The sequence below is a fragment of the Prionailurus viverrinus genome, chromosome B4 (genome assembly GCF_022837055.1).
Source record: "Prionailurus viverrinus isolate Anna chromosome B4, UM_Priviv_1.0, whole genome shotgun sequence".
Taxonomy (NCBI): domain Eukaryota; kingdom Metazoa; phylum Chordata; class Mammalia; order Carnivora; family Felidae; genus Prionailurus; species Prionailurus viverrinus.
The window spans coordinates 127,459,065-127,483,970 of NC_062567.1; the positions used below are offsets into that span (position 1 = coordinate 127,459,065).

Sequence of the window (24,906 nt, forward strand, 5' to 3'; positions counted from 1 at the left end):
GGAAACTCTCCCTTATCCTTTCTGATGTTTTGCTCTATAGTGAGTATCCCAATATCCAAATCTGTTCGGTACGGACAGTTTTAACTAGTATTCCTTGGTAATGAAGAGCCATCAAAATAGAATAGCAGAGTTGTAGCTCATGTAATGATAACAGGATGTGGGATATACTTGGGGGTTGGCAATTAGGGGGCAGAAATAAGGAGGTGTTTGTAGCATACTGGAGAAGATGTGGACCTAAGCAGGGTAATGGGGCCAAGAAAACGGAGTCAAAAGCTGCTGTGGGGGAATTTAAGGAACGTGGCAACCAACCAGTTACAGGCAATAGGCAGAACAAGATGGCTTTTTAAGATTTATAGTTGCAGACTCACTATTCAGGACCCACTCACCCACGCACTTTCATCAGTACTTGAAAGAAAAGTTTTCTCATTATTCACAAGTCACACTGCTTGGGGTAAACAAGTCTATGTTGTTATTGTTTCTTAAATATATTCTCTGTTATATGGAGTTATTCTGAGTATTACTTGAATCCGTTATTTACTGACATTTAAGCACCTACAACATCCTAGTCTTTAACATCAGGGGGAGGGGAGGCACAAGGGCAAAAATAAGATTTTGCTTTTTTTTTTTTTAAGTTTATTTATTTTGGGAGGGGGAGGGGCAGAGAGAGGGAGAGAGAGACACACAATCCCAAGCAGGTTCCATATTGTCAGTGGGGCTCGATCTCACAAACTGTGAGATCATGACCTGAGTTGAAATCAAGAGTCAGACACTTAACTAAGACCCCCCCCAGGCGCCCCAGATTTTCTTTTGTAGTACCAAATTTAAAAGGTGAGACAGGCATTTAAACTAATAATTACATCAACATCATTTGTGCTACAGAGCTAAGCATAAAGTACTTTAAGAGAACACAGAAAGAGTGGTCCCAAATAGAATTGTTTGCCTTAACTGCTGTAGGATAATTAAAGTCCATGGAATCTTGGAGAAAGAAGAGTATTTTTGTTTATACCTTCCCATTTCTTTTTCTTTTTAATTTTATTCTAGAAAGAGAAAAGTGCACGCATGTGTGTGTTGCACACGCACGAGCAGGGGTGAAGGGCAGAGGGAGGAAGAGAGAGAATCTCAAGCAGGCTCCCCACCCAGTGCAGAGGGGGGCTCAATCCCACAACCCTGGGATCACGACCGGAGCCGATCAAGAGATGGACACTCGACGAACTAAGGCACTCAGCCGCTCCTTCCCGTCTATTTCCCAGCCTCATCCTCATTTTTTCACTTTGGTAATCTCAAGTCCCACTTCTATACTTGATCTGCTATCTGCTGCTTCTAAGCAACGGGCTGCAAATCCAATCGCAAGAGAAAAGTTTCCCAATTCCTGTATTACATCTATGATCAGAATGAATCGCTGAAAGAAAGGGATCAATATGAGTTTTATTTACACCTTCACAACAATGATCATTTTGTTATTTAGGTAGAGGATCTTCTCACCAGTTTATCGTCCTGGCCAGGGTCACTTACCATTTTCGTCATGCTGTAGGAAAAATGGAAATTAATTCTCTAGCTTTGTAACCAAAAGAAAATACTTTTGCCTTGAAGCATTTTATTTTTTTTTAAACGTTTATTTTTGAGAGACAGGATAGAGCATGAGCAGGGGAGGGGCACAGAGAGGGAGACACAGAATCCAAAGCAGGCTCCAGGCTCTGAGCAGTCAGCGCAGAGCCTGACGCGGGGCTCGAACCCATGAACTATGAGATCATGACCTCAGCCAAAGTCAGACGCTTAACCGACTGAGCCACCCAGGCGCCCCTGCCTTCAAGCATTTTACAAATTAGATAATTCGTACCCCCTAGGATTTGCCTGGATAGGCTCAGATCTCAAACCCTACCTGCCTCTGTAAAAAAGGGTTTATAAAAAGCACTCAGCTGATAGAGCCTAAGAAAAGGCCGGCCATTCTTCTCAGACCCTGTCCCAAAAGCCGGGGTGCCCGCCTGATGTCTGTGACCCTCTCACAGAAAGATAAAAAACAGAATGCTGGATTTAAGATCAAGAATCAACTAAAGTAATTTATAAACCTCTGTAGAAGAACGATAGGCTAAGAAGACCTCGAGAAAGAAAATGAATGGATACGCACAAAGACAAAACAACACACATTTACCAGACATTCAGTGAAGTTCATTCTAGGGTCTTCATTTACCCCCACACTTAAAACTGGGCCGCCCCAAATCTCTGTCCTTTGGTATTGAAATAACTCTGTATTGAACACAAACGTCCCCCTCTGCCAATCTAAAAACAGTGAGGTTATTATACTATTCCTGCCTCCTTTTGTTCTTCAAACTACCATAATAACCTGGAGGGAGGGCTGTGAAAAGAAGTGTTTCCATTTCTCCTGTCAGCAATGTTTCACCCTCTGAACACCTGGAGCTGAAAATATTAGTATCTAACAGTCCCGAAAATATTTCTGATAGCAAAATAAGTTAGATAAAAGTCATGTGTTTTCTCTTTGACAGTGAATATAAATCATACCCAGAACCACATGTCAGACCATCTGCAGGTAGATCTAGAACTGGAAGGAAAAGCCTACACAGGGAGACTCCCTGCAGCCTCTAGTTTGTGGGTTCAGGATCAGTTCAAACGGGTCATTCTTCATTTGGTTGTCCGTGACTGAGTAGATGGCTGGGATCCAGAGGAAATTCACAAGAACAGATTTAATGACTGTGTCATAATGATTATAGTAGTAAAAGGCCCATCACCAACTAAAATATTAAATTTAAGGGAAAGTATTATCTGATTCCAAGAAAATAGTCTAGGGACACATCTATTCCTGCTAAAGTCTCAGTAAGATCACTAACTCACGCAGTATGGACCCCCTCCCCTACACTGTGCCACGCACACCCACAGACTCATCTTTGACCTGGCTCCTTGAGAGTGAAGATTCCCATATTTAATTGTGCGTAATGATCACCCCGGGAACATTTTTTTTTTGAGATCAAGATCCTTCCCCCCACAGATTATGATTCAGTGTGTTGCATCAGGGCCCTGGTACTCCAGGTACAGGTGGTTTGGGAAACGCTGAGAGGCTTTGCTGGCATGATGAGAATTACGGTGACAGTAGGGTGCTGCTAGAAAATGCCCTTAGCGGCTACACTTCTAGAAGAAGGGCAGAGATTAGGGAGGGAGGAAGTGCTGAGAGGAAGGTAGTAGTGGCCATAAATGTAAATTACCTCAAAGTAGAGGGATCTTCTTATATGGAACCTACAGATAAGAGAATAAAAACTAGTTTGTTTGTTTTTTTTTTAAATGCAAACCTACTGAAATGGTTCCTTCTTTTACAGTAGTTTTTTTTTTTTTTTTTTTTAATTTTTTTTTTTTCAATGTTTATTTATTTTTGGGACAGAGAGAGACAGAGCATGAACGGGGGAGGGGCAGAGAGAGAGGGAGACACAGAATCGGAAACAGGCTCCAGGCTCTGAGCCATCAGCCCAGAGCCCGACGCGGGGCTCGAACTCACGGACCGCGAGATCGTGACCTGGCTGAAGTCGGACGCTCAATCGACTGCGCCACCCAGGCGCCCCTACAGTAGTTTTAACCAAAGGGCAGATGGAGTGCAGGAGGGGACCAAGTGCAATCCTGAGCCCTTGCAAAGAATAAATAAAAATAAAACAGGAAATACAATATATTGTACATTCATGTTTACAATAAAAATAATTTAGAGGATCTAGCATATGCAAGTCTAAGGACAGGTATAGGCTTTGTATCCAAATCACTTGCCTTCAACACACACACACACACACACACACACACACACGCACGCGCGCACACACATACACATACACATACACATACACACAGCTTTCAAATTACTCAGAAAAAAGGCAGGCTGACCTCTCCCCTGAGGCTGAGTTCTGCCATCTCAAAGCTATGAATATTTAAAGAGAAAAATAAATATTTCAGAATAGAGTCATTCAAACCAATAGTCTATTAGGTTAAAAACGACAAACCCTATAATAGTCTTAATGTCTCCAACCTCCTAAAAGCTCTTTCTTTCGTATCTTCTGTAAGCAGTATTTAGAACCTCAAACATCCATGAATCATGTCTTCCACCCACAGGAGACAATAAGAAATACTCCGGTCCAGCTACCTGCTTCCTTGGAAACGGAAGGTCCCCACAGCCAATATGGTTGGTTGTCTATTCTAGTCAATATAATTGATTTATACAATTCATGGGTGATTATTCTTTTTCTTAACCAAATTTTCAATACAATTTAAATCAACTTACTCTTTATTTTGTCTTCATGGGCAATTAAGTTCATATCTTCTATACTTTAAACTGCAATATCCTTGAAAAAAAGCCGTTAACTCAGGTTCAGAATAAAATATTAGGAAGATTTTGTAGTGCCTCCTGAATCAGAAAATATTGAATTATTCTTTATATATATAGCATTGGATGTTCTATTATAGTTCACTTCTTCAAATGAGTAAATCACGTAACATACAGTAAGAGACAAAATTTTTCCCTATACCCTTGCCCCAACAAAACTGCCTTCTGTCTGCAACCACAACTACATGATGGCTTGTATTTCCTCTATTTACTTCACAAGTAAAGCCCCTACGTAGGCCATGGGCTGAATCACATGCTGCTTCATCCATAGCTTCCTCATTAAATGATGAGCACACAGCAGTTGATGTTTAGAAAATGTTTGCTAGTTGAATCGACCAGACAGTTGATTATCTGCTTCTGAAGCACTAAGTCTATAAAACACATAAGAACCTTTTCTCTTTCTAGTTTTAGGAGTCTGCAAAAAGCTCACCACGATATCAAGAATTGTTCTTAAATACTTCCCACAGAAGACAAGCGATTACAGTCCTGTATTCAACACACACGCTCATTGAAAGGCTGTGCGAGTATCCGCGCTCTGGGCACGGCAAACGGTGAACAGGCGCTTCCGCTCTCATCACCTCCCATGCAGGCTATTCCAAGAATCTCTCTTCCAGTCATTCTCCCATCTGCAAACAACCTCAGCCTAATCCATTTTTTAGAAGTTTATTTATTTTTAGAGAGAGAGAGCAGGAGAGGGACAGAGAAAGAATCCCATGCAAGCTCCACACTGACAGCACAGAGTCTGATGCGGGGCTCAAACCTACGAGCCACGAGATCATGACCTGAGCGGCAATGAAGAGTCAACACTTAACCGAATGAGCCACCCAGGCAATCAATTTTTAAGCAGCTCCCAGGAAGATATCGTTAACTAATTCTCTGAAAATTAGTTAGAACTGTTTCAGTTAGAACTGAAAATTCTAGGCTCCTCGATGCCTACACTCTCAAGTCCAAAATCCTTCGCCCATCCAGTTTTGATGCTTGCTGCTGAGTATTTACTGAGTACCTATGAGGGGCTAGACACTTGGTTCTAGATGCTGGGGAAACAGCGACTACAAAGACGTTCCTACCCTTAGGAAGTTTACATTCTAGTAAGGAAAGACAAGAAACAGGCAAGCCACACAAGAAACAGATGGGGAGCCATGGAGGAAAATAAAGCAAGGAAGGGGGTACAGGAGTACTGGGCTGGAGGGACGGAGGACCGCTATTTGACACCGGGGAGTCAGAGCAGGTTACGACCGAGCAGACACCTGAAGAAATTCAGAGAGCAAGCCGTGTGTCTGTCTGGGGGAAGACCGCCGCAGACAAAGGGAACACAAGCGCAAAGCCTCACATGTGAAAACGTACTCAGCTGACTCTAGGAACTAGGAGCAAGGCGGCCTCGTGCGACTGAACCAGAATAAACAAGAACAGAGTGGCAGGAGATGGAGAAAGGTGGCAGGGGGGAAAGAGAGGTGTTGGGTAGAAATCTTACCAAGCTTAAGGCCACTGCAGGGATCTGGGCCCTTCCTCTCCGGCGAGGGTTCTGAGCCAACTGACATGGTTAGGTTTAGGTTTCACATGGACCACTGGGCAAGGCAGAAGCAGGCAGGCCAGTTAGGAGGCTATAGTAATAACCCACCTGAGAGATGACAGCGGCTCAGCTGGGCCCAGGTGGCACTCTTACGTGTATTACGTCTTGGAAAACACCTTGTGCTATCTCACCTCCAGTTTCTCTGCACCTGCCAGTCCTTCTGCTTAGAAAGCCGCTCTCCTTCCTACCCATCTGCCTAGCTTGTACACATTCTTTAATATTTAGTCCGGTCATCCACTGTTCTGAGGCTTCTCTTGCCTCCTCCAAATAGGAAAAAAAATCACTCCCTCTGCGTATTCCCACTGAACCTAATATGTAACTCTACTACAGCACTTCTATTCTATTAAAATTATTTGTTTAGGGGCGCCTGGGTGGCTCAGTTGGTTAAGTGTCTGACTTCAGCTCAGGTCATGATCTCATGGTCCATGGGTTCCAGTCCCGCCTCAGGCTCTGTGCGGACAGCTCAGAGCCTGGAGCCTGCTTCAGATTCTGTGTCTCCCTTTCTCTCTGCCCTCTCCAGCTTGTGCTCTGTCTCTCTCTCTCAAAAGTAAACAAACATTAAAAAAAAATTTTTTTTTTAAATTATTTGTTTACATATCTATCACCTCTGTAGAACATGGACTCTTTGAGGGCAGGTAACTGTCCAGGTCTAATCAATTGTTGCATCTCCAGTGACTGCCTTAAAAACATTCAATAAGTGCTTGTTAAAAGGGGGAAAAAAAAAAAAAGAAATATGTCCAGCCTAGTAGAGTATATAAATAACTACAGGTTTTTGTTAATTTTTAAGAGATACAACCAAAATTAGGACAGGAAGAGACCCAAACCCATCCGGCATGGGGAAACGCAGGGGACACGAGGAAGGGAACACCACAAACCCTGCAGGGCTTACAAGAGCTACAGCAGAGCTAGAGGGAAGCAGGTCAGGGACCCTGTGCTGGGGTAATCCAAGGAGAGTCGGGGTCTGGCAGTGGCCCTGGGGGAGGGGGAGGAGCTCCTAGACCTCAGTCCCTGGGGCTGTATGCAAGCAGGCATTGAGGTAGGAATGGGTGGGAAAGGAGAAAGATTCGAGTCTATAAGTCCAATTTTCTTAAAAGAAGATTCTCCTGATATAAACTACTAATTAGATTTTACCTTTCAATATCTGAAGTTCATTTTTTTCCCCATAATGCATCCTAAAAGATCTTTCATAGTTATTTTGAGGGTGTTTTTGGCAATTTATTTTCCCTTTTTAAATTTAATTTTCACTTTTCTCAAATTAATGCATGTATACAATAGCAAATCAGATGGGTACAGAGGAGCTCATAATAAAAAGGAGCAGTCCCCTAATCCCTCCCTTTGCCAACCCTCTTGGGAATAACCATCTTTTAACAGTTTCTTGAAAGGCAGCGGGTCCGAGGCCAGAGGCTGCCACTGAAGTACCAATTCCTACTTCTCCAGGCTTAGATGACACATCACTCTAGACCTGGGCACACAGGATGTAGGACCTGGCCTCCCCGTTGAGGCCAATGAAGGCCAAGGCCTGTGTGAGCTAACTGTTCACATGGCAAACTCTGACCAAAGGGGGAGAAACAGATGAGTGGAAACCAGCAGATAAAATGCCTCTCCACACTCCCTTTGGATGGACCAGCAAGAGGAACAACAGTTCTACAGAACCCTTCTGAAAACTTCTACAGAAATCAAATACAGACGATCCCCAACTTAACGATGGTCAACTTTATGATGGTGTTAAAGAGATATGTATTCAGTAGAAACCATACTTAGAATTATGAATTTGGGTCTTTCTCCCGGCTAGATTGTTATACAGGACGGTCTTCTCTCCTGATACTGGGCAGAGGCAGCCAGAGCTCCCAGTCAGCCATGTGATCACGAGGGACAACAACCTGGACACTGACGATCATTCTGCACCCAGACTGCCGTTGTGTTTCTCAGTACCGTATTCGATGAATTACGTGAGACACTCAGCACTTTGTTATAAAACAGGCTTTGGTAGATGGTTTTGCTAACTGTAGGCTACTTAAGTGTTGTGAGTATGTTTAAGGTAAGCTGGGCTAAGCTAGGATGTTTGGTAGCATTAAATGCATTTAAATGCATTTTGACTTACCACACTTTCAACCTGCGATGGGTTTATCAGGGCATAACCCCGTGGTAAGTCGAAGATCTGTAATCAACAACACCTATAACAAGGCTATAGACAGCCCACCTTCCTTGTTTCACTCCCCTTTCCTCATCCCTGCTTTCCTAGGACTGTACTCCCAACAGTATCAGTTGGTAAAGTTTTTTCTGCTTTTGGTTTTTTTTTTTTTTTTTTTAAATTTTTTTTTTTAATTTTTGGGACAGAGAGAGACAGAACATGAACAGGCGAGGGGCAGAGAGAGAGGGAGACACAGAAACGGAAACAGGCTCCAGGCTCTGAGCCATCAGCCCAGAGCCCGACGCGGGGCTCGAACTCACGGACCGCGAGATGGTGACCTGGCTGAAGTCGGATGCTTAACCGACTGTGCCACCCAGGCGCCCCTGCTTTTGGTTTTTTAATTGAGGTAAAATTGGTATGTTATATTCCTTTTAGGTGTACAACATAATAAATCATATTTGTATACACTACAAAGTGACCATAATCCTAATAAGTCTGATTATCACCTGGTACCATACAATTGACCCCCTTCCCCTCTGATAACCACCACTAATCTGTTCTCTGGATCTATGTTCATTCAGTCTTCTGTTTTCTTTAGAAATTGATCTTTTTAAATTTGAGAGAGAGAGAGAGAGAGAGAGGGCAGGGGAGAAGGGGAGAGGGGGAGAGGGAGAGAGAGAGTCTTAAGCAGGCTCCACACCCAACATGGAGCCTGACACAGGGCTCCATCCCACGACCCTGGGATCATAACCTGAGCCAAAATCAAGAGTCAGATGCTCAACCGACTGAGCCAGCCAAGCACCCCTGTTTTTTGATTCCACATGTAAGTGAAATCATATGCTATTTTCTCCTCTGGCTTATTTCATTTAGCGCAATACCTTCGAAGTCCCATCCTTGTGGTCACAAAGGGCAGGGTTTCCTTCTTTTTATGGCTGAGTAGCATCCCACTGTGTATCCAGGTATGTGTGTGTATCTCACATCTTCTTTATCCATTCACCCGTTGGGAGACACTTAGGTTGTTTCTGGATCTTGGCTGTTTCGTACGTCATTTAGCAGGTAAGGTTTTGTCTCCGTCTTCACTTTCTAAAGAACACTAAGGAAGCCTTCTGTCTTACCCCTTGTATCTTCCATCTTTGCGTCTTAGAGCTCTACATTTTGGGAGGTTATCTTCAATTTTATTTTCTATTTGTCTGTGGCATGTTTTCTTTTGACACATTCTTGATCTCCATCCCTCTTTTGCATTCTCACATTGCTCCCTTTTCATTATACCAGTAATGTGGGGTGTTTTTTTAATGTTTATTTATTTTTGACAGAGAGAGAGAGAGAGAGAGAGAGAGAGAGAGAGAGAGAGAGAGAAAGAAAGAAATAAAGAGGCAGAGAGAGGGAGACACAATCCGAAGCAGGCTCCAGGCTCTGCCGTCAGCACTGAGCCTGATGCGGGGCTCGAACCCACAAACTGTGAGATCACGACGTAAGCCAAAGTCAGTCACTTAACCGACTAAGCCACCCAGGCGCGCCCCTTACCCAATAATGGGTTTATGAATGTATTAACTTCCTGAATCTGACTCCATTAGTTAGAATGTTGTGTTAAATTTTCCTCTATTTCTTGGGTTGTCTGTTTCCCCAGAGGGTCAGCTTTTCTTTTTGTTTTTTTGTGGTCTCTGTCATGCTGAAGGACCTCTAATATGGCTAATGGTCTTCACGCACCAATGATCCAGGTATAAGGACTTGGTTAGCTGGTGTGGGTTTTCTCTGCTATTGTATAATCTGTTTTCTGACTAGTTCTCTCCCTGGAATTAAAATTCTAACTGGGAACTCAGTATGAGATTTAAAAAAAAAAAAAAAAAAAAAAAGAGCATGTCAACCAGTAGGCTGTTTTATTGCAAGCTGCTAGGAAAGTGCGGAATGATCTCCTCCCCAAGTATGGGACTCAAGGAAGGGGTGCCAATACTTAATACAGAAAGAATTACATTCAATTTCCCCAAGCATTCCCGATCAAGTGCTTCAGAGTCAAACCCTCTGGTGTTTTTGGTCTTCCTTGTTCTGGTGCCGGAGAAAGGAGCCGCCACAAGTGCTGGCTACCTCCACTGGGAAGGCAGTGGAAAGGCTACGGAAATGCCACACGGTTGAAGTGATCCGTACAGAATACACCCATAATTGCCATTTCCTATTCCTTCTTCACTCTCACTGAGTCCAGAGCCTCTCTGGGGTTCCTGCTGGAGAGACTGGCCTACACACCCCTAGCCGCTCCTATACTCATTGTTAGGCTTTAGCTTCCGCTCCATTTATCCATCAGTTGGTTCCCGTTTGCTTTAATTTCTCCAGAAATTTGTTTACCTCTCTTGTTCATTAGTAGTATCGCTCTTTGCCCTTTGCTGTCTGCTGTTACTGGTTTACATTTACACTTCTACACTGTTATGTCAGTGGGCTCTTACAAGAGATGGGGGCTGCAGGAATGTCCCAGAACTTGACCCAGAAGTCATGATTTTTTTTCTGCAAAAGATTTCAACCATAAGCAAGCTCTAGAATTCAAGTTCCTTTTCTTTTTTAATTTAACTTTTAGTTAACATCAGGTTCCTTTTTAGCTTTCCTAAAGAACATGGGGTAGTGAATGTCGTCGCTTCTTTAACCCTTTAAGAACACCAAGATTGGGGCGCCTGGGTGGCGCAGTCGGTTAAGCGTCCGACTTCAGCCGGGTCACGATCTCGCGGTCCGTGGGTTCGAGCCCCGCGTCGGGCTCTGGGCTGATGGCTCAGAGCCTGGAGCCTGTTTCCGATTCTGTGTCTCCCTCTCTCTCTGCCCTTCCCCCGTTCATGCTCTGTCTCTCTCTGTCCCAAAAATAAATAAACGTTGAGAAATGGGAGTTTTAAAAAAAAAAAAAGAACACCAAGATTCACTGAAAGCAAACTGGAGAAGCTTAAAGGAAAATGAGAAGTGTTTACTACAGTTCTTGCAACATCCTTGTCCTGACGCTTTAGTAAATTATATGCATTTGGAGTACAGGAAGCAAAGCAACTCAGGAAGTATCAGAACTACTATTTTTTTCTCTGACTTATTTCATTTAGCGCAGTACCTTCAAAGTCCAATCATGTGATCACGAATGGCAAGGTTTCCTTCTTTTTATGGCTGAGTAGTATTCCACTGTGTATACATGTATGTGTGCACCGTAAGTCACAGTCCACATGTCACCTACAAGCTCACTCAGCACCATGCCTGAATCGTGACAAATATAAAAGACCTTCATGAGTCTAATCACTCTCAGAAAACAAAACAAAACAAAAATCAAGTACCTGCCAATTAGAACACCTAATTCTTCACCTCCCGCCTCCTTCACAAACACAATAGGGACCAAGATCAGATGGCAGTCTAAAGGGAGAAAAACATTTCCCGGTACCTACACCTCTCTACCACGAGGATCAATAAGGCCTGCCATAGACTCTGACCCTTCGGTCAGAATAGAAGGGCAATGAAATATAAACTAGTGACTGCCATGTTTAATCCTGAACCACAGCGAGACAAAGAAACCTAGAGAAGGAATTAGAGTCCGGTGTTGGAAAAGTTCATCCAAAAAGTGATCGCAAATAAGGTGTTATGCTAAAACAGGAAAACCTGTCCCAGAGTAAGAGAGGATAATCAACTTAAGGAAGAAGGTTTGCAGAAAACCCAGATTGGAGATCCAAAATCTGTTCCTAAGAGAACCCAAAGGCGGTCTAAACTTCAATAGTGATTAGCGATGAAACACTCTCAGATTTCACTCTACACTTTTTTTTGGTTTTTTGTTTGTTTTTAATTTCATTTTAAGAGAGAGCACATGTGCACAAGTTGGGGGGTGCAGAGAGGGGCGGGGGGAGAGAATCCCAGGCAGGTTTTGCACTGTTAGCACACAGCCCCATGAGGAGCTCGAACTCCCAAACCGTGACCCCATAACCTGAGCCGAAGCTGGACACTTAACCGACTGAACCACCCAGGCACCCCTCACTCTGCACTTTTTATCTTTCCATGTCAAACCAACTGCTCAACAAACAAAGACAAAAAAAAAATCTTCAAGCATCTTTAAACAGAAACAAAGGGCATGTTTATTTCTTCTTCCTACTTACAATCTTCCTCACCTATAACTGCATTGTTACCATTATCCCAACAACTGGACTATCGGGCTTCATTCAAGAATTATTTTCCAGGGATGACTCAGGGGCTCAGTCGGTTGAGCATCCAACTCTTGATTTCAGCTCAGGTCATGACCCCAGGCCCTGCGTTGGGTTCCCTTTGTCCCTCTTCCCGGCTTGTGCTAAGATAAACAAATAAAAATAATTTAAAAAGAATAATTTTCCAGCAAAGAATTCCCAAGATACACAAGTTGAGCTTTTTACTCATTTTAAGATTTTTCCCTTTTAGGAATGAGGAGCAAAAGAACTTGATATTTTCACCTTTACAGACTAAACATCTGTTGTTAAAGGTCTGAACTTCCCAGGAGGATGTTCTGACAGTAGAAAGAACACCAGACAGGGACTATGGAAAACTGAGTTCTAGCTCCAGTCCTGCCATTACTGCGCCAAATGACCTTGGACAATTCACCTCCTCTCTGGATCCACATCCAGATTTGTAAACTAAAGTTGAGTTGTAAGAATCAATGATTCTATGATAAAGAAGCCTTACCCAAGGGACAGAATGCACTAAAAAGGAAGAAACATTAGGCTCATTACCATGTGGAACAAAGTATTTTCTCTGCAACAGAGAGAGTCAACAGAGTGCCATTAAGTAGTTTATCTGCTCTCCCGCCCAAAGTGGCTAAGAGCTACTGTAATAAGGCAACACTTTCATTTCTCTCTTATCCTGTACAAATGCTCCCATATGATTACTAAAGCATCAAACTGTAAAACCTCTGTGCTGCGATAAAATTTCAGGAAGCTAATGCTGTGTACAGAATTGTCAAATTGATCAATTCTGTACTTTCCCAAAGGAACCCAAGACTCCAAGAAAATGAGCAGACATTTCTGAAGGTTTTGGCTAAAGGTGAGTTATAAAGATACATAAAGAAAAGGTGAGGGGCGCCTGGCTGGCTCAGTCGGTGGAGCATATGACTTGATCTCAAGGTCGTGAGTTCAAATTCCACGCTGGGTGTAAAGGTTACTTAAAAAAATAAAATCTTAAAAAAAAAGAAGAAGAATAAGTTAAATAAACATTAAGGCCTATATTCTTCATATTATGCTTCAGGTAATGGCTATCATCAAAAAAGGGGTATAAACTGCATAAATTTTGGAAGATAAACATGGGCTCTAACCCGGGGTCTGCCATGTACAACCGTGTGACTTTGGAGAAGTCATTAAATCTCTCAATGCCTCAGTATTTTTATTTGCAAAATAAGAGAGGGGAAAGCTACCTAAATGGGGCATCCATAAGAATGAACTGAGATTGTGAATACAAAATTCTTTGTTTGACTTACACACACACAGCTAATAACCACTATTTGTGAAGGAAGAAGACAAAAGGGAAAGAGAATATAGTTCACAACGTGAGACCTAACAGCTGAGCTGTAACTTTAAAGATCTTCATACTCCTTTTCACATAAATAGTCACATCAGCATAAATGTTGGGGGGTGGGGGGACAACCACATTCTTCTCACTTTATCTAAAAGCATAGGCAAAGTGAGATTAACCCAAACAAAACACATACGTCCCCAGTTTCTCAAAAATGCCTCCTGGCTCCTCAAGAGGGGACAGCATATGAAAGCAGACACTTGGGTGAACTTTTGCTCAAGTTGCTACACTAGCAGATGACAGGCAACCATTTCATCCAACGTTTGGAAAACTCCAAGCAGTGCCACCCACATTCTTTGATACGTGCAACAACGTGTTTCGTTCCACAGCACCCTCTCCCCACTGAAATTCCTAGAGAACCTGAAAACCAATGAAAAAGCAATGGTTAAAAGTCTAACTACTGGGGCATTCTAAAATAAACATTAAAAAAAAAAAAACCCAGAAACACTAGTTTTCCTGTGATCCTGTCCATGTATTTTTGTTAAAGAACTATTTTTAGGGGCACCTGGGTGGCTCAGTCGGTTAAGCGTCTGACTCTTGATTTTGGCTCAGGTCATGATCTTCACGTTTGTGAGCCTGAGCCCTGCGCTGATAGTGCAGAGCCTCCTTAGGATTCTCTCTCTCCCTCTCTCTCTCTCTGCCTTTCCCGGCTCGCTCTCTCTCTCTCTCTGTCTCTCTCAAAATAAATAAACAAACGTTTTTGAAAAATTTAAAAAAAATAACTATTTTTACCTTTAATTAGAGAGTCCTAGACTCTCTCTGAAATTATTCTACCACTGCGTCTCATTCAGTACTCTAGAATTTGGTTCTAAACTGAGATAATGTCTTGCATAATGCACACACACGCACATGTGCGTCCACCAGAGCCATTCGTCTCACCCTTTCTGCTGCTGCCAAGCTTTCCAAACTCTTTCCTCATCTGAACTTCTACTGGTAGTTTACTGACATCATATTCATGTAATCTACCATGCTCCACCTCGTATTTTAATTATTTATACATACTACGCATTCTCCAATACTCCCGGAAATTACTGTTCAATTGAGTTTTCATTCATAAATTAGGAATATGTTAAATGAGATACCACTTAGCTTTCCATTAAAAATAAGTGGTTTCCTTCGGCTTCCAATCAAGGTGAAGTGACAAGAACCAGACAGACTTCTCTTGCTGCTCCAAAAAAACCCAGAACAAAATACATGACGTACAGCACTCGGGACACTGTACAGGAGGCAAAGAAGGACACTGATCCCTCAGACAGGAAAAACCAAGGTGACCTTTATAACCGCCCAGCTTACTGCCTGGAGAAAGTTTCCAGGCTGTGGCACAGAGAGAAGCGAGGGCCAGGTAGTCCCCATGAGCTGAAGACAGTGAGCTGGAAGTGCAGGGAAGCCAAGACAGCTGGAGTTCACAGGGAAGAGCGCCAGAGAAAAAAAGAAAGCTGCACAGAGAGAGAACTCCGAAGATGCGCACGGGGCTGCCCTCAAATATTCAGCTAAGTCATGATCACTGCATGTTCTGTGAGGAGCCACCTTAGGCTGGGGAAATGTCCACCTGAAGGAAGTGGAGGGAGTAATGCCAGGAGATCACACAGTGCCATCAACAGAGCCTGTTTCCCCATGATGAGTGTGCAAAACCTGGTTATTTCGGAAACATCAGTTAGAGTACTAAGAACCTCAACAGTGTGGTAAAACTAACCAGAGATTAAACACGGCCCTGGCCCTTTCTAACACAACTTAAAAAAGCAAGACCTGAAAGGAACAAACCATTTTTCAGAAACTCAGCAGTGGTGTAGACAAAGCTCAAGAGTATTTATTGAAATAGATACGTATTATATCTAAGCCTCCAACAAGGTAAAAAATTCAGTGTCTGGCATCTAACCAAACATTACCAGGCAACGTAAACAAGCAGAAAAATACAATCCATAATGAGAAAAATCAATGGTAACTGATCCAGAACTAATATAGATGTCAGCATTAGTGGACGAGGATATTAAAACGTTTGTATTCCACGTGTTCAAGAAAAATTCTATGTAAAAGAAACACCGAGCATGTTAAGAGACATGAAAGATAAAGATATATACATGATCCACATCAAATGCCAGAGGTGAAAACTATATTGTCTGAGATTTAATGGAAAAAAGGCAACAACTACACACTGGATTGGATTAATGGCAGATTAGACACTCCAGAAGAAAAGATTAGCACACTTGATAATACCACCAAAGAAACTAACCGAAAGGAAATACACGGAGAGGAAAAAAGACCATAAAACAATGAACAGGGAGCCTTGAAAATGACATGGAATGGAAAAAGAAAGAAAGAAAGAAAGAAAGAAAGAAAGAAAGAAAGAAAGAAAGAAAGAAAAGAAAGAAAGAAAGAAAGAAAATGACACGGAATGGTCATAATCTAATACGTATCTGTATTGAACAGCTTTTCAAAAGCAGTATGCTAAGAATCTAACTCTTGGCCATCTCGAGTAGAAGGAAAAGAAGAGAGGGAGGTGGCAGCACTCTAGTTGCCAAACCCCAAAATGTCACCACCACCTTTCCCTTTCTCTTTGCCCTTCCCACACTGGGTGGGTTACAGATCTTCTTCCCCCTTTCCTGACTTCCCAGGAGACCAGAGCTCCTATGGCACTTACCTGCTTGCTATCTTCTGGATACATGTTGCCTTCCACTGAAACATCTACAAGAGATTTCCCCAAATAGCTGTTTACTCCAAAATCCTCCTTTCTTCTAGCCAAATAAAGCATCCGTTTCTAAAATGACATTTATATTTTAAATATTAACTGATTTAAGTAATAAGCATGAGGATATATGTGATTACCCAATTTAACTCTCCTGTTTTCATTTCCAAAGAGAACCCTGCCTATGAAGTAACAGGTTAAAATTCATTAATTCAATCGCGAAGCATTTACTAGATACCGAATCGAACCAGATGTGACAATGAACACAGGCGATACGGTCGCATTCCTGAAAGAAGCTAGTCTGATGGGAAAAAACAGATAAATATACTCACAGAGACAGTACTACTATAGCATGGGCTGAGAGAGCATCGCATACACGATGCCAGTCACAATAAAGGGACAACCCTGAGAGGGGGGCAGGCTTTCTGAAGGAGGTGAAGTCTAAGCTGAACCTTCAAGGCAAGAAATCAATCACGTTCGTGAAAAAGGTATTCTGGCTCAATGTAATAGTATATGAAAAACTGTGTGAAAAGCAGGAAGGTATAAAACACAGCATACATGGGGATATGCCTTAGACTTGGGGATAGAATGGAGGGATAAAGGAAGAAAGGGGGAAGAAATCTTCCTATTTTCTGGGGGAAAGTGAGAGAGCAAGTCAAGGGTTTCACGCTAACAGAGATGAAAACATGTCAGAACTGCCGGGAGCTGTGTCCCTGTCCCTTTCGTCCCTGTCCCCTTCCCAGGGGGAAACCTTCCCTCTATTAGCAGGTAGGGAGGACCTCCATCCTTCTCAGTCGGGGGTTGGCAAACTGTCTTCCCCCACCAGTTTTTGCACAGCCTAAATGCCAAGCGTGGTTTTTACATTCTTAAACAGCTGAAAAAAAAAAAACAAAAACAAAAACAAAGTGAAAAGCAGAATATTTTGTGACACATGGAAATTACATGAAATTCAAATTTCAGTGTCCATAAATAAAGTTTTACTGGAACACTGCCACACTCCTCCGTTTATGTATCGTCTATGACTTCTTTCACGTTTCAACAGCAGGGCTGGCTAGTTGGGACAGAGACAGCATGGCCCGCAAAACCAAAAATATTTACTATCAAGCCATTAGTGGAAAAAGTTTGTGGATTTCTATGTTTCAAAGTCTCAACTCCTTCACTTCCGTGTCAGTTTGTCTCTTCAGAACTTTTTATAAGGAATCTCATAATCAATATTAGATGAAAGAATACAGTTCTATTATTTGTGGATGTGAAAGTATTATAATTTCAAAAAATAATCATTGATTTCCATTTCCATATTGTCTACTTAAATATTCCTTTATACGTGAACTATCAAATTCTGACTGCAGAACTTTATCCTGTAATTGTGAATGAATCCAATATCATCAGTTATAGGATTTCAAGTTACAAGTTTAAAAACTGCATTCATTTCCTCTTGTTTATAGCAAGTCTCGCCATCCTTATTTCCTGAGCTTTAATTAAATAAGAAATATCATTCTAATGTTCTGAAACTGATAGCCCTTGGAAAGAATTCAAGAGGCTGATGAAAAGAATCTGCCAAAGGAAGCTGATCTAAGAGTATTTCTATGATATTTGACTTATACTAAGTATTATTACCTCAGAATATTTTCCAAGGGCTGAATTCATCTTTTGGTTGTGTTTTACCTCTATTTTCGATAGAAAAACAAGATCATGTTTTCCTGCTGCTACCAACTGAAAAGACTCTTATAATCCCGGGTTTTGTTTTTTCCAACATATTTTTCTGATAACAATCGCAACATCTCAAGCGAAGTGGTATTTACTTTTGTGGATTTTTAGTATGTCATTTGTCAGTCCAATTGTCATCTCTGAAACAATATTCCTAAAAAATAAGTTAAAAAAAAATGAAAATTTCATGGTTAGTAACCTTTGAGGGATCTGGGTTAAGACCCAGGTTAGAAGACAGGTATGTTCGGGGCGCCTGGGTGGCTCAGTTGGTTAGGCGACCGACTTCGGCTCAGGTCATGATCTCGCAATTTGTGGGTTCGAGCCCCGTGTCGGGCTCTGTGCTGACGGCTCAGAGCCTAGAGCCTGCTGCAGGTTCTGTGTCTCCCCCTCTCTCTGCCCCTCCCTTGCTCATGCTCTGTCTCTCTCTCTCTCAATAATAAATAAATGTTAAAAAAATTTTTTTTTTTTTTTTTAAAAGATGACAGGTAGGTTCTTGCCAAACAGCTGACAGCTGCATGCATGGCTTACAATGGAAAAGAGAAATAACATTCTACTTAGGAGATGAGATACCTCATTGATCAATAAGCTATGAAAATGGAATGAAGTCAAACCTGTCACAAAACAAAATTTGTAACAGAGATCTGGTCCTCAATACTCATAATTGATATTTTACTTAGCAGAATGATAAACCATTCACATAAATCAAGGTAATTAGTCCAGTATAGCTAAATCTCTGGCAACGGGAGGTTTTCGTATCTGTGAGGACTAACACAAGGAAGTAGGTAAGAAATGCAAAGAGAACAGAGGATTAAAGGGAACACTTAGCAGTTATCTTCAAATACTTGGCTTTTATGAAGAGAGATTAAGTTCTGTGCGACTCTGGACGACAGAACCAGGGGACAGTGAGAAAAGCATAATGAAAAGACATTTTAGCTCACCGTAAGGAAAACTCTTCTACTTTTGAAGGGCCAACAATGGAACTGTTTATCTTATGAGGCTGCTAGTATCATGGAAGAGAATGCAGACCTGGAATGACATAGATTTCAAGCTTGAAACCTATCTCTGTCCGTATCTAGTGCCGCCCAGTGGCCTGACCTCTCAAATCTCAGTCTAATGGATGGGAAAAACACCACGGATCTCAAAAAGAGATTGGCAAGTGATATGATACGCCCATGATAATGATTTATGTGTATGTAAATGTGATGTGTATGTAAAACTGGTGTCAAGCAGGTACGCAAAAACAAAAAAACTTGTTTTAATAAGTCATTATTAGTGGTGTTAAGAACAGGGAAGCCAGAGACAAACTCTCTGGGGTTTAAATCCTGACACTGCCTCCCTGGGCAAGTTACTTAACTTTTCTGAATCCCTGTTTCCTAACTTCTTTCTTATTTTTTAATATTTATTTATTTATTTAGAGAGTGAGCACACACGTGCACACACGGGCAGGGGAGGGGCAGAGACAGAGGGAGAGAGAGAATTCCAAGTAGGCTCCACGCTGTCAGCATGGAACCCAACACGGGGCTCAAACCCACAAATGGTGATGAGATCATGACCTGAGCTGAAATCAACAGTCAGATGCTTAACTGACTGAGCCACCCAGGAGGCCCCCGTTTCTTCTTAATTCCTACAATATGGACATTAACGGCACTTATAAGGCTGCTAATAGGAATAAATGCCTTAATATACACAAGGCACTGACAAAAGTGCCTAATACATAATATGTACTCTGTAATATTATCTGCCACTATAAAATAATACTATTACAATGGATTCATTTTATTCATTAGTAAATTCCCTGCTTTTTCAAGTACAATTGACCCTTAATGGGAGGGTAGGGGTGCTGACCCCGCCTCCGCCCCCACATTGTCAAAAATCTGCATGTAACTTTTTGATTCTCTAAAGCCTTCACTAATAGTCTTCTGTTGACCAGAAGCCTTACTGTTAACATGAACAGTCAATGAACACATGTTTTGTATACTGTATGTACCATGCGCTGTATTCTTATATAAAAGTAAGCTAGAGAAAAGAAAATGTTATTAAGAAAACTATAATGGAGAGAAAATACATTTACACCACTGTACTGTATTTATTGAAAAAAATCCACATTAAGTGGGCATGTGCACCTCAAACCCATGTTGTTCAAGGGTCAACTTCCATCAAAGCCTTGAATAAGTCAGAGATGGAAATTCCAGAAGTGAATCAGAGCCTCAACTAAATTAATTCATTCACACATTCAACAAATATTGACTGAATATATAATACCTACAAAAGGCTCTGGGGTACAGTGCTTAAGAGTATGGAGTCCCAAGCCGGTCTATGGATACGAACCTCCAGAACATCTCTTAGGAGCTATATAAACTTGGGCAAGTTACCTAACCATTCTGTGCCTCAGTTTCCTCTTCTGTACCAAGGGGATAATGACAAGGTCATGGAGAGGATTTCAATGCTGTTTAGCCCAGTACCTGACACGATTAGCTGATCAGCTATATTATGGCTACACGCCAGGCATAGTTCTAGATACTGAGCATACAACACACTGCTGAGAAGGTCCCTGACCTCACTCACAGACCTTATATTCTTTGGAGGGGTCGGTGGCACAGATGATAAACAAACATGTTAACAAGTAACGACAGGCACTAAGATCAGTGTTGAATAAAGGAAAAGCAGCATATGGGGATAGGGCAGTTCAAGTTGACACAGGACGGTCAAGGGAGCACTCTCCCTTGAGAAGCCAAGTGGGAAGCATTTCAGGCTGGGAGAAAAACAGAAGGAAAGGCCCTGAGCAGGAGGGTACAAGGTGTGGTAAGAGACGAGCAAAGAGGCCAGTGTCTTTGGGGCGAAATATGGGAAGAGAAGGAGAGAAGGTTGGGGAGCCAGCAGGGTTCCTGATCACACAAGGGCCTCAGGGACCGGAGTAAGGACACTGGATTTATTGAGTCTTCAGGAAAACAAACAACCGGGAAGGTTTTTAAGGCACGGGAGTGACAAAATCCGACTTGCACTTGAAATAATAATGCACTCTGCCAACAACCTCTAATGAGTTATTGGACTCTAAGGCTCCCCGAATTTCATCACTCTAATAGAAACAAAGGGACGTTTAAGCATCTGGGCAATGGGAACACCACAAACAGCATGATGGCGGACTGCAGCATTCCCAGCTGCCTAGGCCGGAGGTTGAGCACCGAAGCCCAATAATAAAGCTGCTACATTCAAAACGGCAAGGCACCTGCGGCAGGAGCGTGTTCTGTTTGTGTCTGTTGTGTTTCACAGCCCCAGTGTTGCGAAGAAAGTTTAAGGAAGACGGGGGCCGGGCGGTTTGGGAACGATGAGACAGGAAGAGTGAGGGATTCCGGCTCCAGGACGAGATGCCTTGGGACACCAGCCACGTCGGGCTCCAGGGAGGAATGGTACACCAGAAAAGGGCCACTGGGCAGAGCAGCTGAATCATCACAGGTGACCACCTGAGTATGGCACAGAGATGCCCGAGAAACCACCCAAGGTGAGGAATTACCCAGAGATGTTTTCATCTGAGGACTCCACAGACCACAAGTCAAAGGAGAGATGAAGCTGTTTCCACATGGCCATCCGTACAGACAGGAGTCTGAAAATCTCAGGGAAGAGCACAAGACTTTCCGCCGGGCGCTGTCACCGGGAGGGAGGAAGAGCGCCATTTACCTGGCCACACGGAGACGTCCTCGGTGACAATGCAAACTTGCAGAGATTATCAAAGGCTTACCTAGTCTGGATTGCAGCACTAAGGAGAAAGATAAAGTTAAGGAAAAAAAGGAAAAAAAGGGAAGGGCAAAAAGGTGTGTGTTTGGGTGGTGGGTGTGGGGGTAGGGGGGTGGCTGGGAAGAAGAGAATCATCTACCAAGTCCAAATTGTTCAAATTTAATCACATTTATGGAATTCTGGGTATCTTTTCAGGAAAGCTTAGTCATTTTTAGCACAGCAATATTTTTCAAGAGCCCATCTTGGCTTTGGCAAGGAAATGGTTAGAAGTAAAAAGATACGGAGCAGTGTACAAGAATCCCGCCAGAAACCGAATCTTCGGAAAGAGTGAGCCTTTTTTTGGTTCATTGTAAAGGAACATAAATTAGTCTCCAGCCCACAATCTGCACCTACCCCCAACTTCCCAGAGTCCCGCGCAGCCCATAGAAAGTGGAAAGTGTGCCAAAACAAACCGTGTGGGCCCAGGCTCTGGGCATGGAGGCTGGGATGAGGTTTGGGTGGAACCGGCCGGCAAGAGAATGGAAGGGCTTTGAAGCAAGGCCACAAAATGGAGACTGAGCAATCCCCGAGTACTTCCAAAATCCACAGAAAATGGACTACGCGTAGCTAAATCTCAGAACTGATTCCCTACTCCAGCTCATTTCCAAAAAACCAAACCCAGAAAGGACACGGGAAAACGAAACAAAGCAAAACATACCTGCTCAGTTATCTGTCTTTAATTAAAGCATAGAACACCCTCCCTCTCCTCTTCTCCCAACCACCCAGGAACAGAATAGCGACGGGGCAGCAGCTCAGGTGAAAGACTTCAGCCTTCCAGCTACAAAGAGGGGAGATAGCAGACAATGGAACTGGTGATTCATTACAAAAGAATACACTCCAGAGCCGGCCTGCTGCCACATGGGCTCCCTGCACTATTTAAAGGAACAGCAGCCCCCTTTCCAACCTCCCTTATTCTTAACACCTTCCCTCCTCTCGGTCCTGATGGAAAACAGATTTTGAAGAAAATGCCAGCAAAGCACTGAGCTGTCCAAGAAAGGGAGGGCTTTGTGTTCCACAGAAACTGGCAGTCTTACGCTAGAGGAGAGTACAAAAATTTTCTTTCACATCCACCACACCGTACAACCTTTCTCCTGTCTGCCTGGTAGACTTTCCCCTTCAAGAACAAATAGCGTAACTGAGTCTATGTCAGGCCAACCATTTTTCTTATTCACTGAAGTCGACTGCAATTTTGTTTTTCTAATTTTATACCTATTACAAGAATGACTTCTTCTACATGGTTATTTTCATAGATGTGAAGGGATATAGTAATTTGGGTCACTTGCTCAGAAATAACAAGAGTATCTCAGAGAAATAAATACACCTACACCATTCACACGAACAGCGGGTAGACCTGAAGTTATATTTTAAAAAGTCACCTGGGCATGTCTGTCTAGTATAATAGAATTTTGTGATTAAACTGTCTTTTGCTTTTTCTTTCAAGGCAAAACACTGATTACCTACTGTAAACGGCAGAGCCGTTTGCTAATTATACCAAAAAGGGGCCTCATAAAACCACAGCCGATATAATAATAAGGTGCACCCGTCGAGCAACTGCTGATATGGATCTAATATCGATCTGAAAGCACTTTGCCTTTCTTCCACCAAGTGAGCAGTTAAATTTAAAATTAAGGGATACAGGAACGTCAAGATCCAATATGCAAAGAACCGAGGTGACAAAATGATAAAAACAGATCTAAATACTTTTCTTAATATACTAGTCAAGACAATAAATACTATACTATAATAAGCCATTCAACTTTGATAAACCAAACCCTAAACGGCACACGCGTTTTATATTCAGAAAGTCTATGTGACAGATCATTATCAAATACTAGGATTACATGTCTGGCTTGAAAAACGGAAAACAAAAATAACCAAATCAAAACAAAACAAAGCAAAACAAAAAAACCAAAAAACTCCAAACCTGTAAGGACAAAGAAAGAGTTGGCCCATCTGGTTATCTCCTTTCATTTTTTTTTTTTTCTAGATTACTAACAACTATGTATGTTACATTGACACAGAAAGTATATACACCAAAACAAAAATGCTGCCATACGGAAAATCCACAAATTTGATATTCTGCACTTCCCGCTTGTAGAAATTCAGGGTGGGCAAAAATGAGCAACTTCCTCTCTCAGCATCCTGCACATCCTGAGACGATCACCGTGATTTTAAATCTGTTAAGAATTAACCACCAAGAAATCTCCCCGTTTCTATTTCTCTCTTCTGCTTCACTTGCTGAAACTACAGTTTCCTTACATACCAATTATTCAGATCACAATATTAAGTGTGCAGAAGCATGCGTTCTAACTTGTGTTTTACACACGCTCCTCCAGAAACTCAGGGCACATGTTCCAAGAGGCCACAGAAAACCTCTGATTATAAAAAGCACTACTTTAGAGAACTCTTTCACTGATTTAAAAATATATATAATGAAAAGTCAAGTAGTTGAAAAGCCCTCAGTAATAGCTGAGAAAGGAGAGAGCTGTTGCCCTGTAATATTGCCAGTTAATGAAAATTGAATGAGGGCTCCAAGGTTAAGAAGTATCATCTCCCAAGCAACAAAGAGAATCCAGAAATAGGTCTTCTCTTTTATGGAAATTTTTAAAAAGTAAAGCAATATTTTAAAAGAGTTAATTAGGCTGACAGCGAAGGGATAAGTGGAAGAGAAAATATTTCCAAGATTTCTCTCCTTTCCAAAAGAGGAGGGGTTTCTCGATAATCTCTGAACTCAGATCTGGTGAAAAATTACTTTGGAAAGATACATTCTTTGAAACTCTCCTTCCCTCTAGGTCATGTTGGCAGAATCTCCCTGATGCTTTCCCTCTTTCCAAAGAGCACTGCAGGGCATTATATAACATTTAACGGAACACTGTTCCTGCCCCTAAAATGATGCCTCTATCCAGAGAGCTAGCCGACTCTCTCGCCCTCCGGTGGTGGTAACTTGGAGAGGAAAAAAGAGAGAATACAAAAAAAGAGCAACCTCCTTAAAAGGAAAGCACTGTCCAGTGATGAAATTTCCCTACAGAGCATAAAAGCCTGGCGTGACACTGATCCTAGGTCTGAGCCTGAAGGACTGGAAGGCTCGACCATGCAAATGACTTCACTCCAACCACAGCCTCATCATTCCCTATCTA

The 24,906-nt window shown here is 42.3% G+C and overlaps 1 protein-coding gene across 12 annotated transcripts in view; it reads right to left on the minus strand.

Annotated features, from left to right (window-relative positions):
* The window catches only part of RBFOX2 (RNA binding fox-1 homolog 2), a 287,489-nt gene that overhangs the window by 78,004 nt on the left and 184,579 nt on the right, over positions 1–24,906 (minus strand). Inside the window, exon 1 of one of the 12 annotated variants that reach the window (XM_047865303.1) lies at positions 1,509–1,515. The exons of the other annotated variants lie outside the window; for them this stretch is intronic. Within the exon in view, the coding sequence (XP_047721259.1) occupies positions 1,509–1,515 (7 nt within the window). Of the gene's footprint in view, positions 1–1,508; positions 1,516–24,906 lie in introns of those variants that run through there. 12 annotated transcript variants of the gene reach the window in all.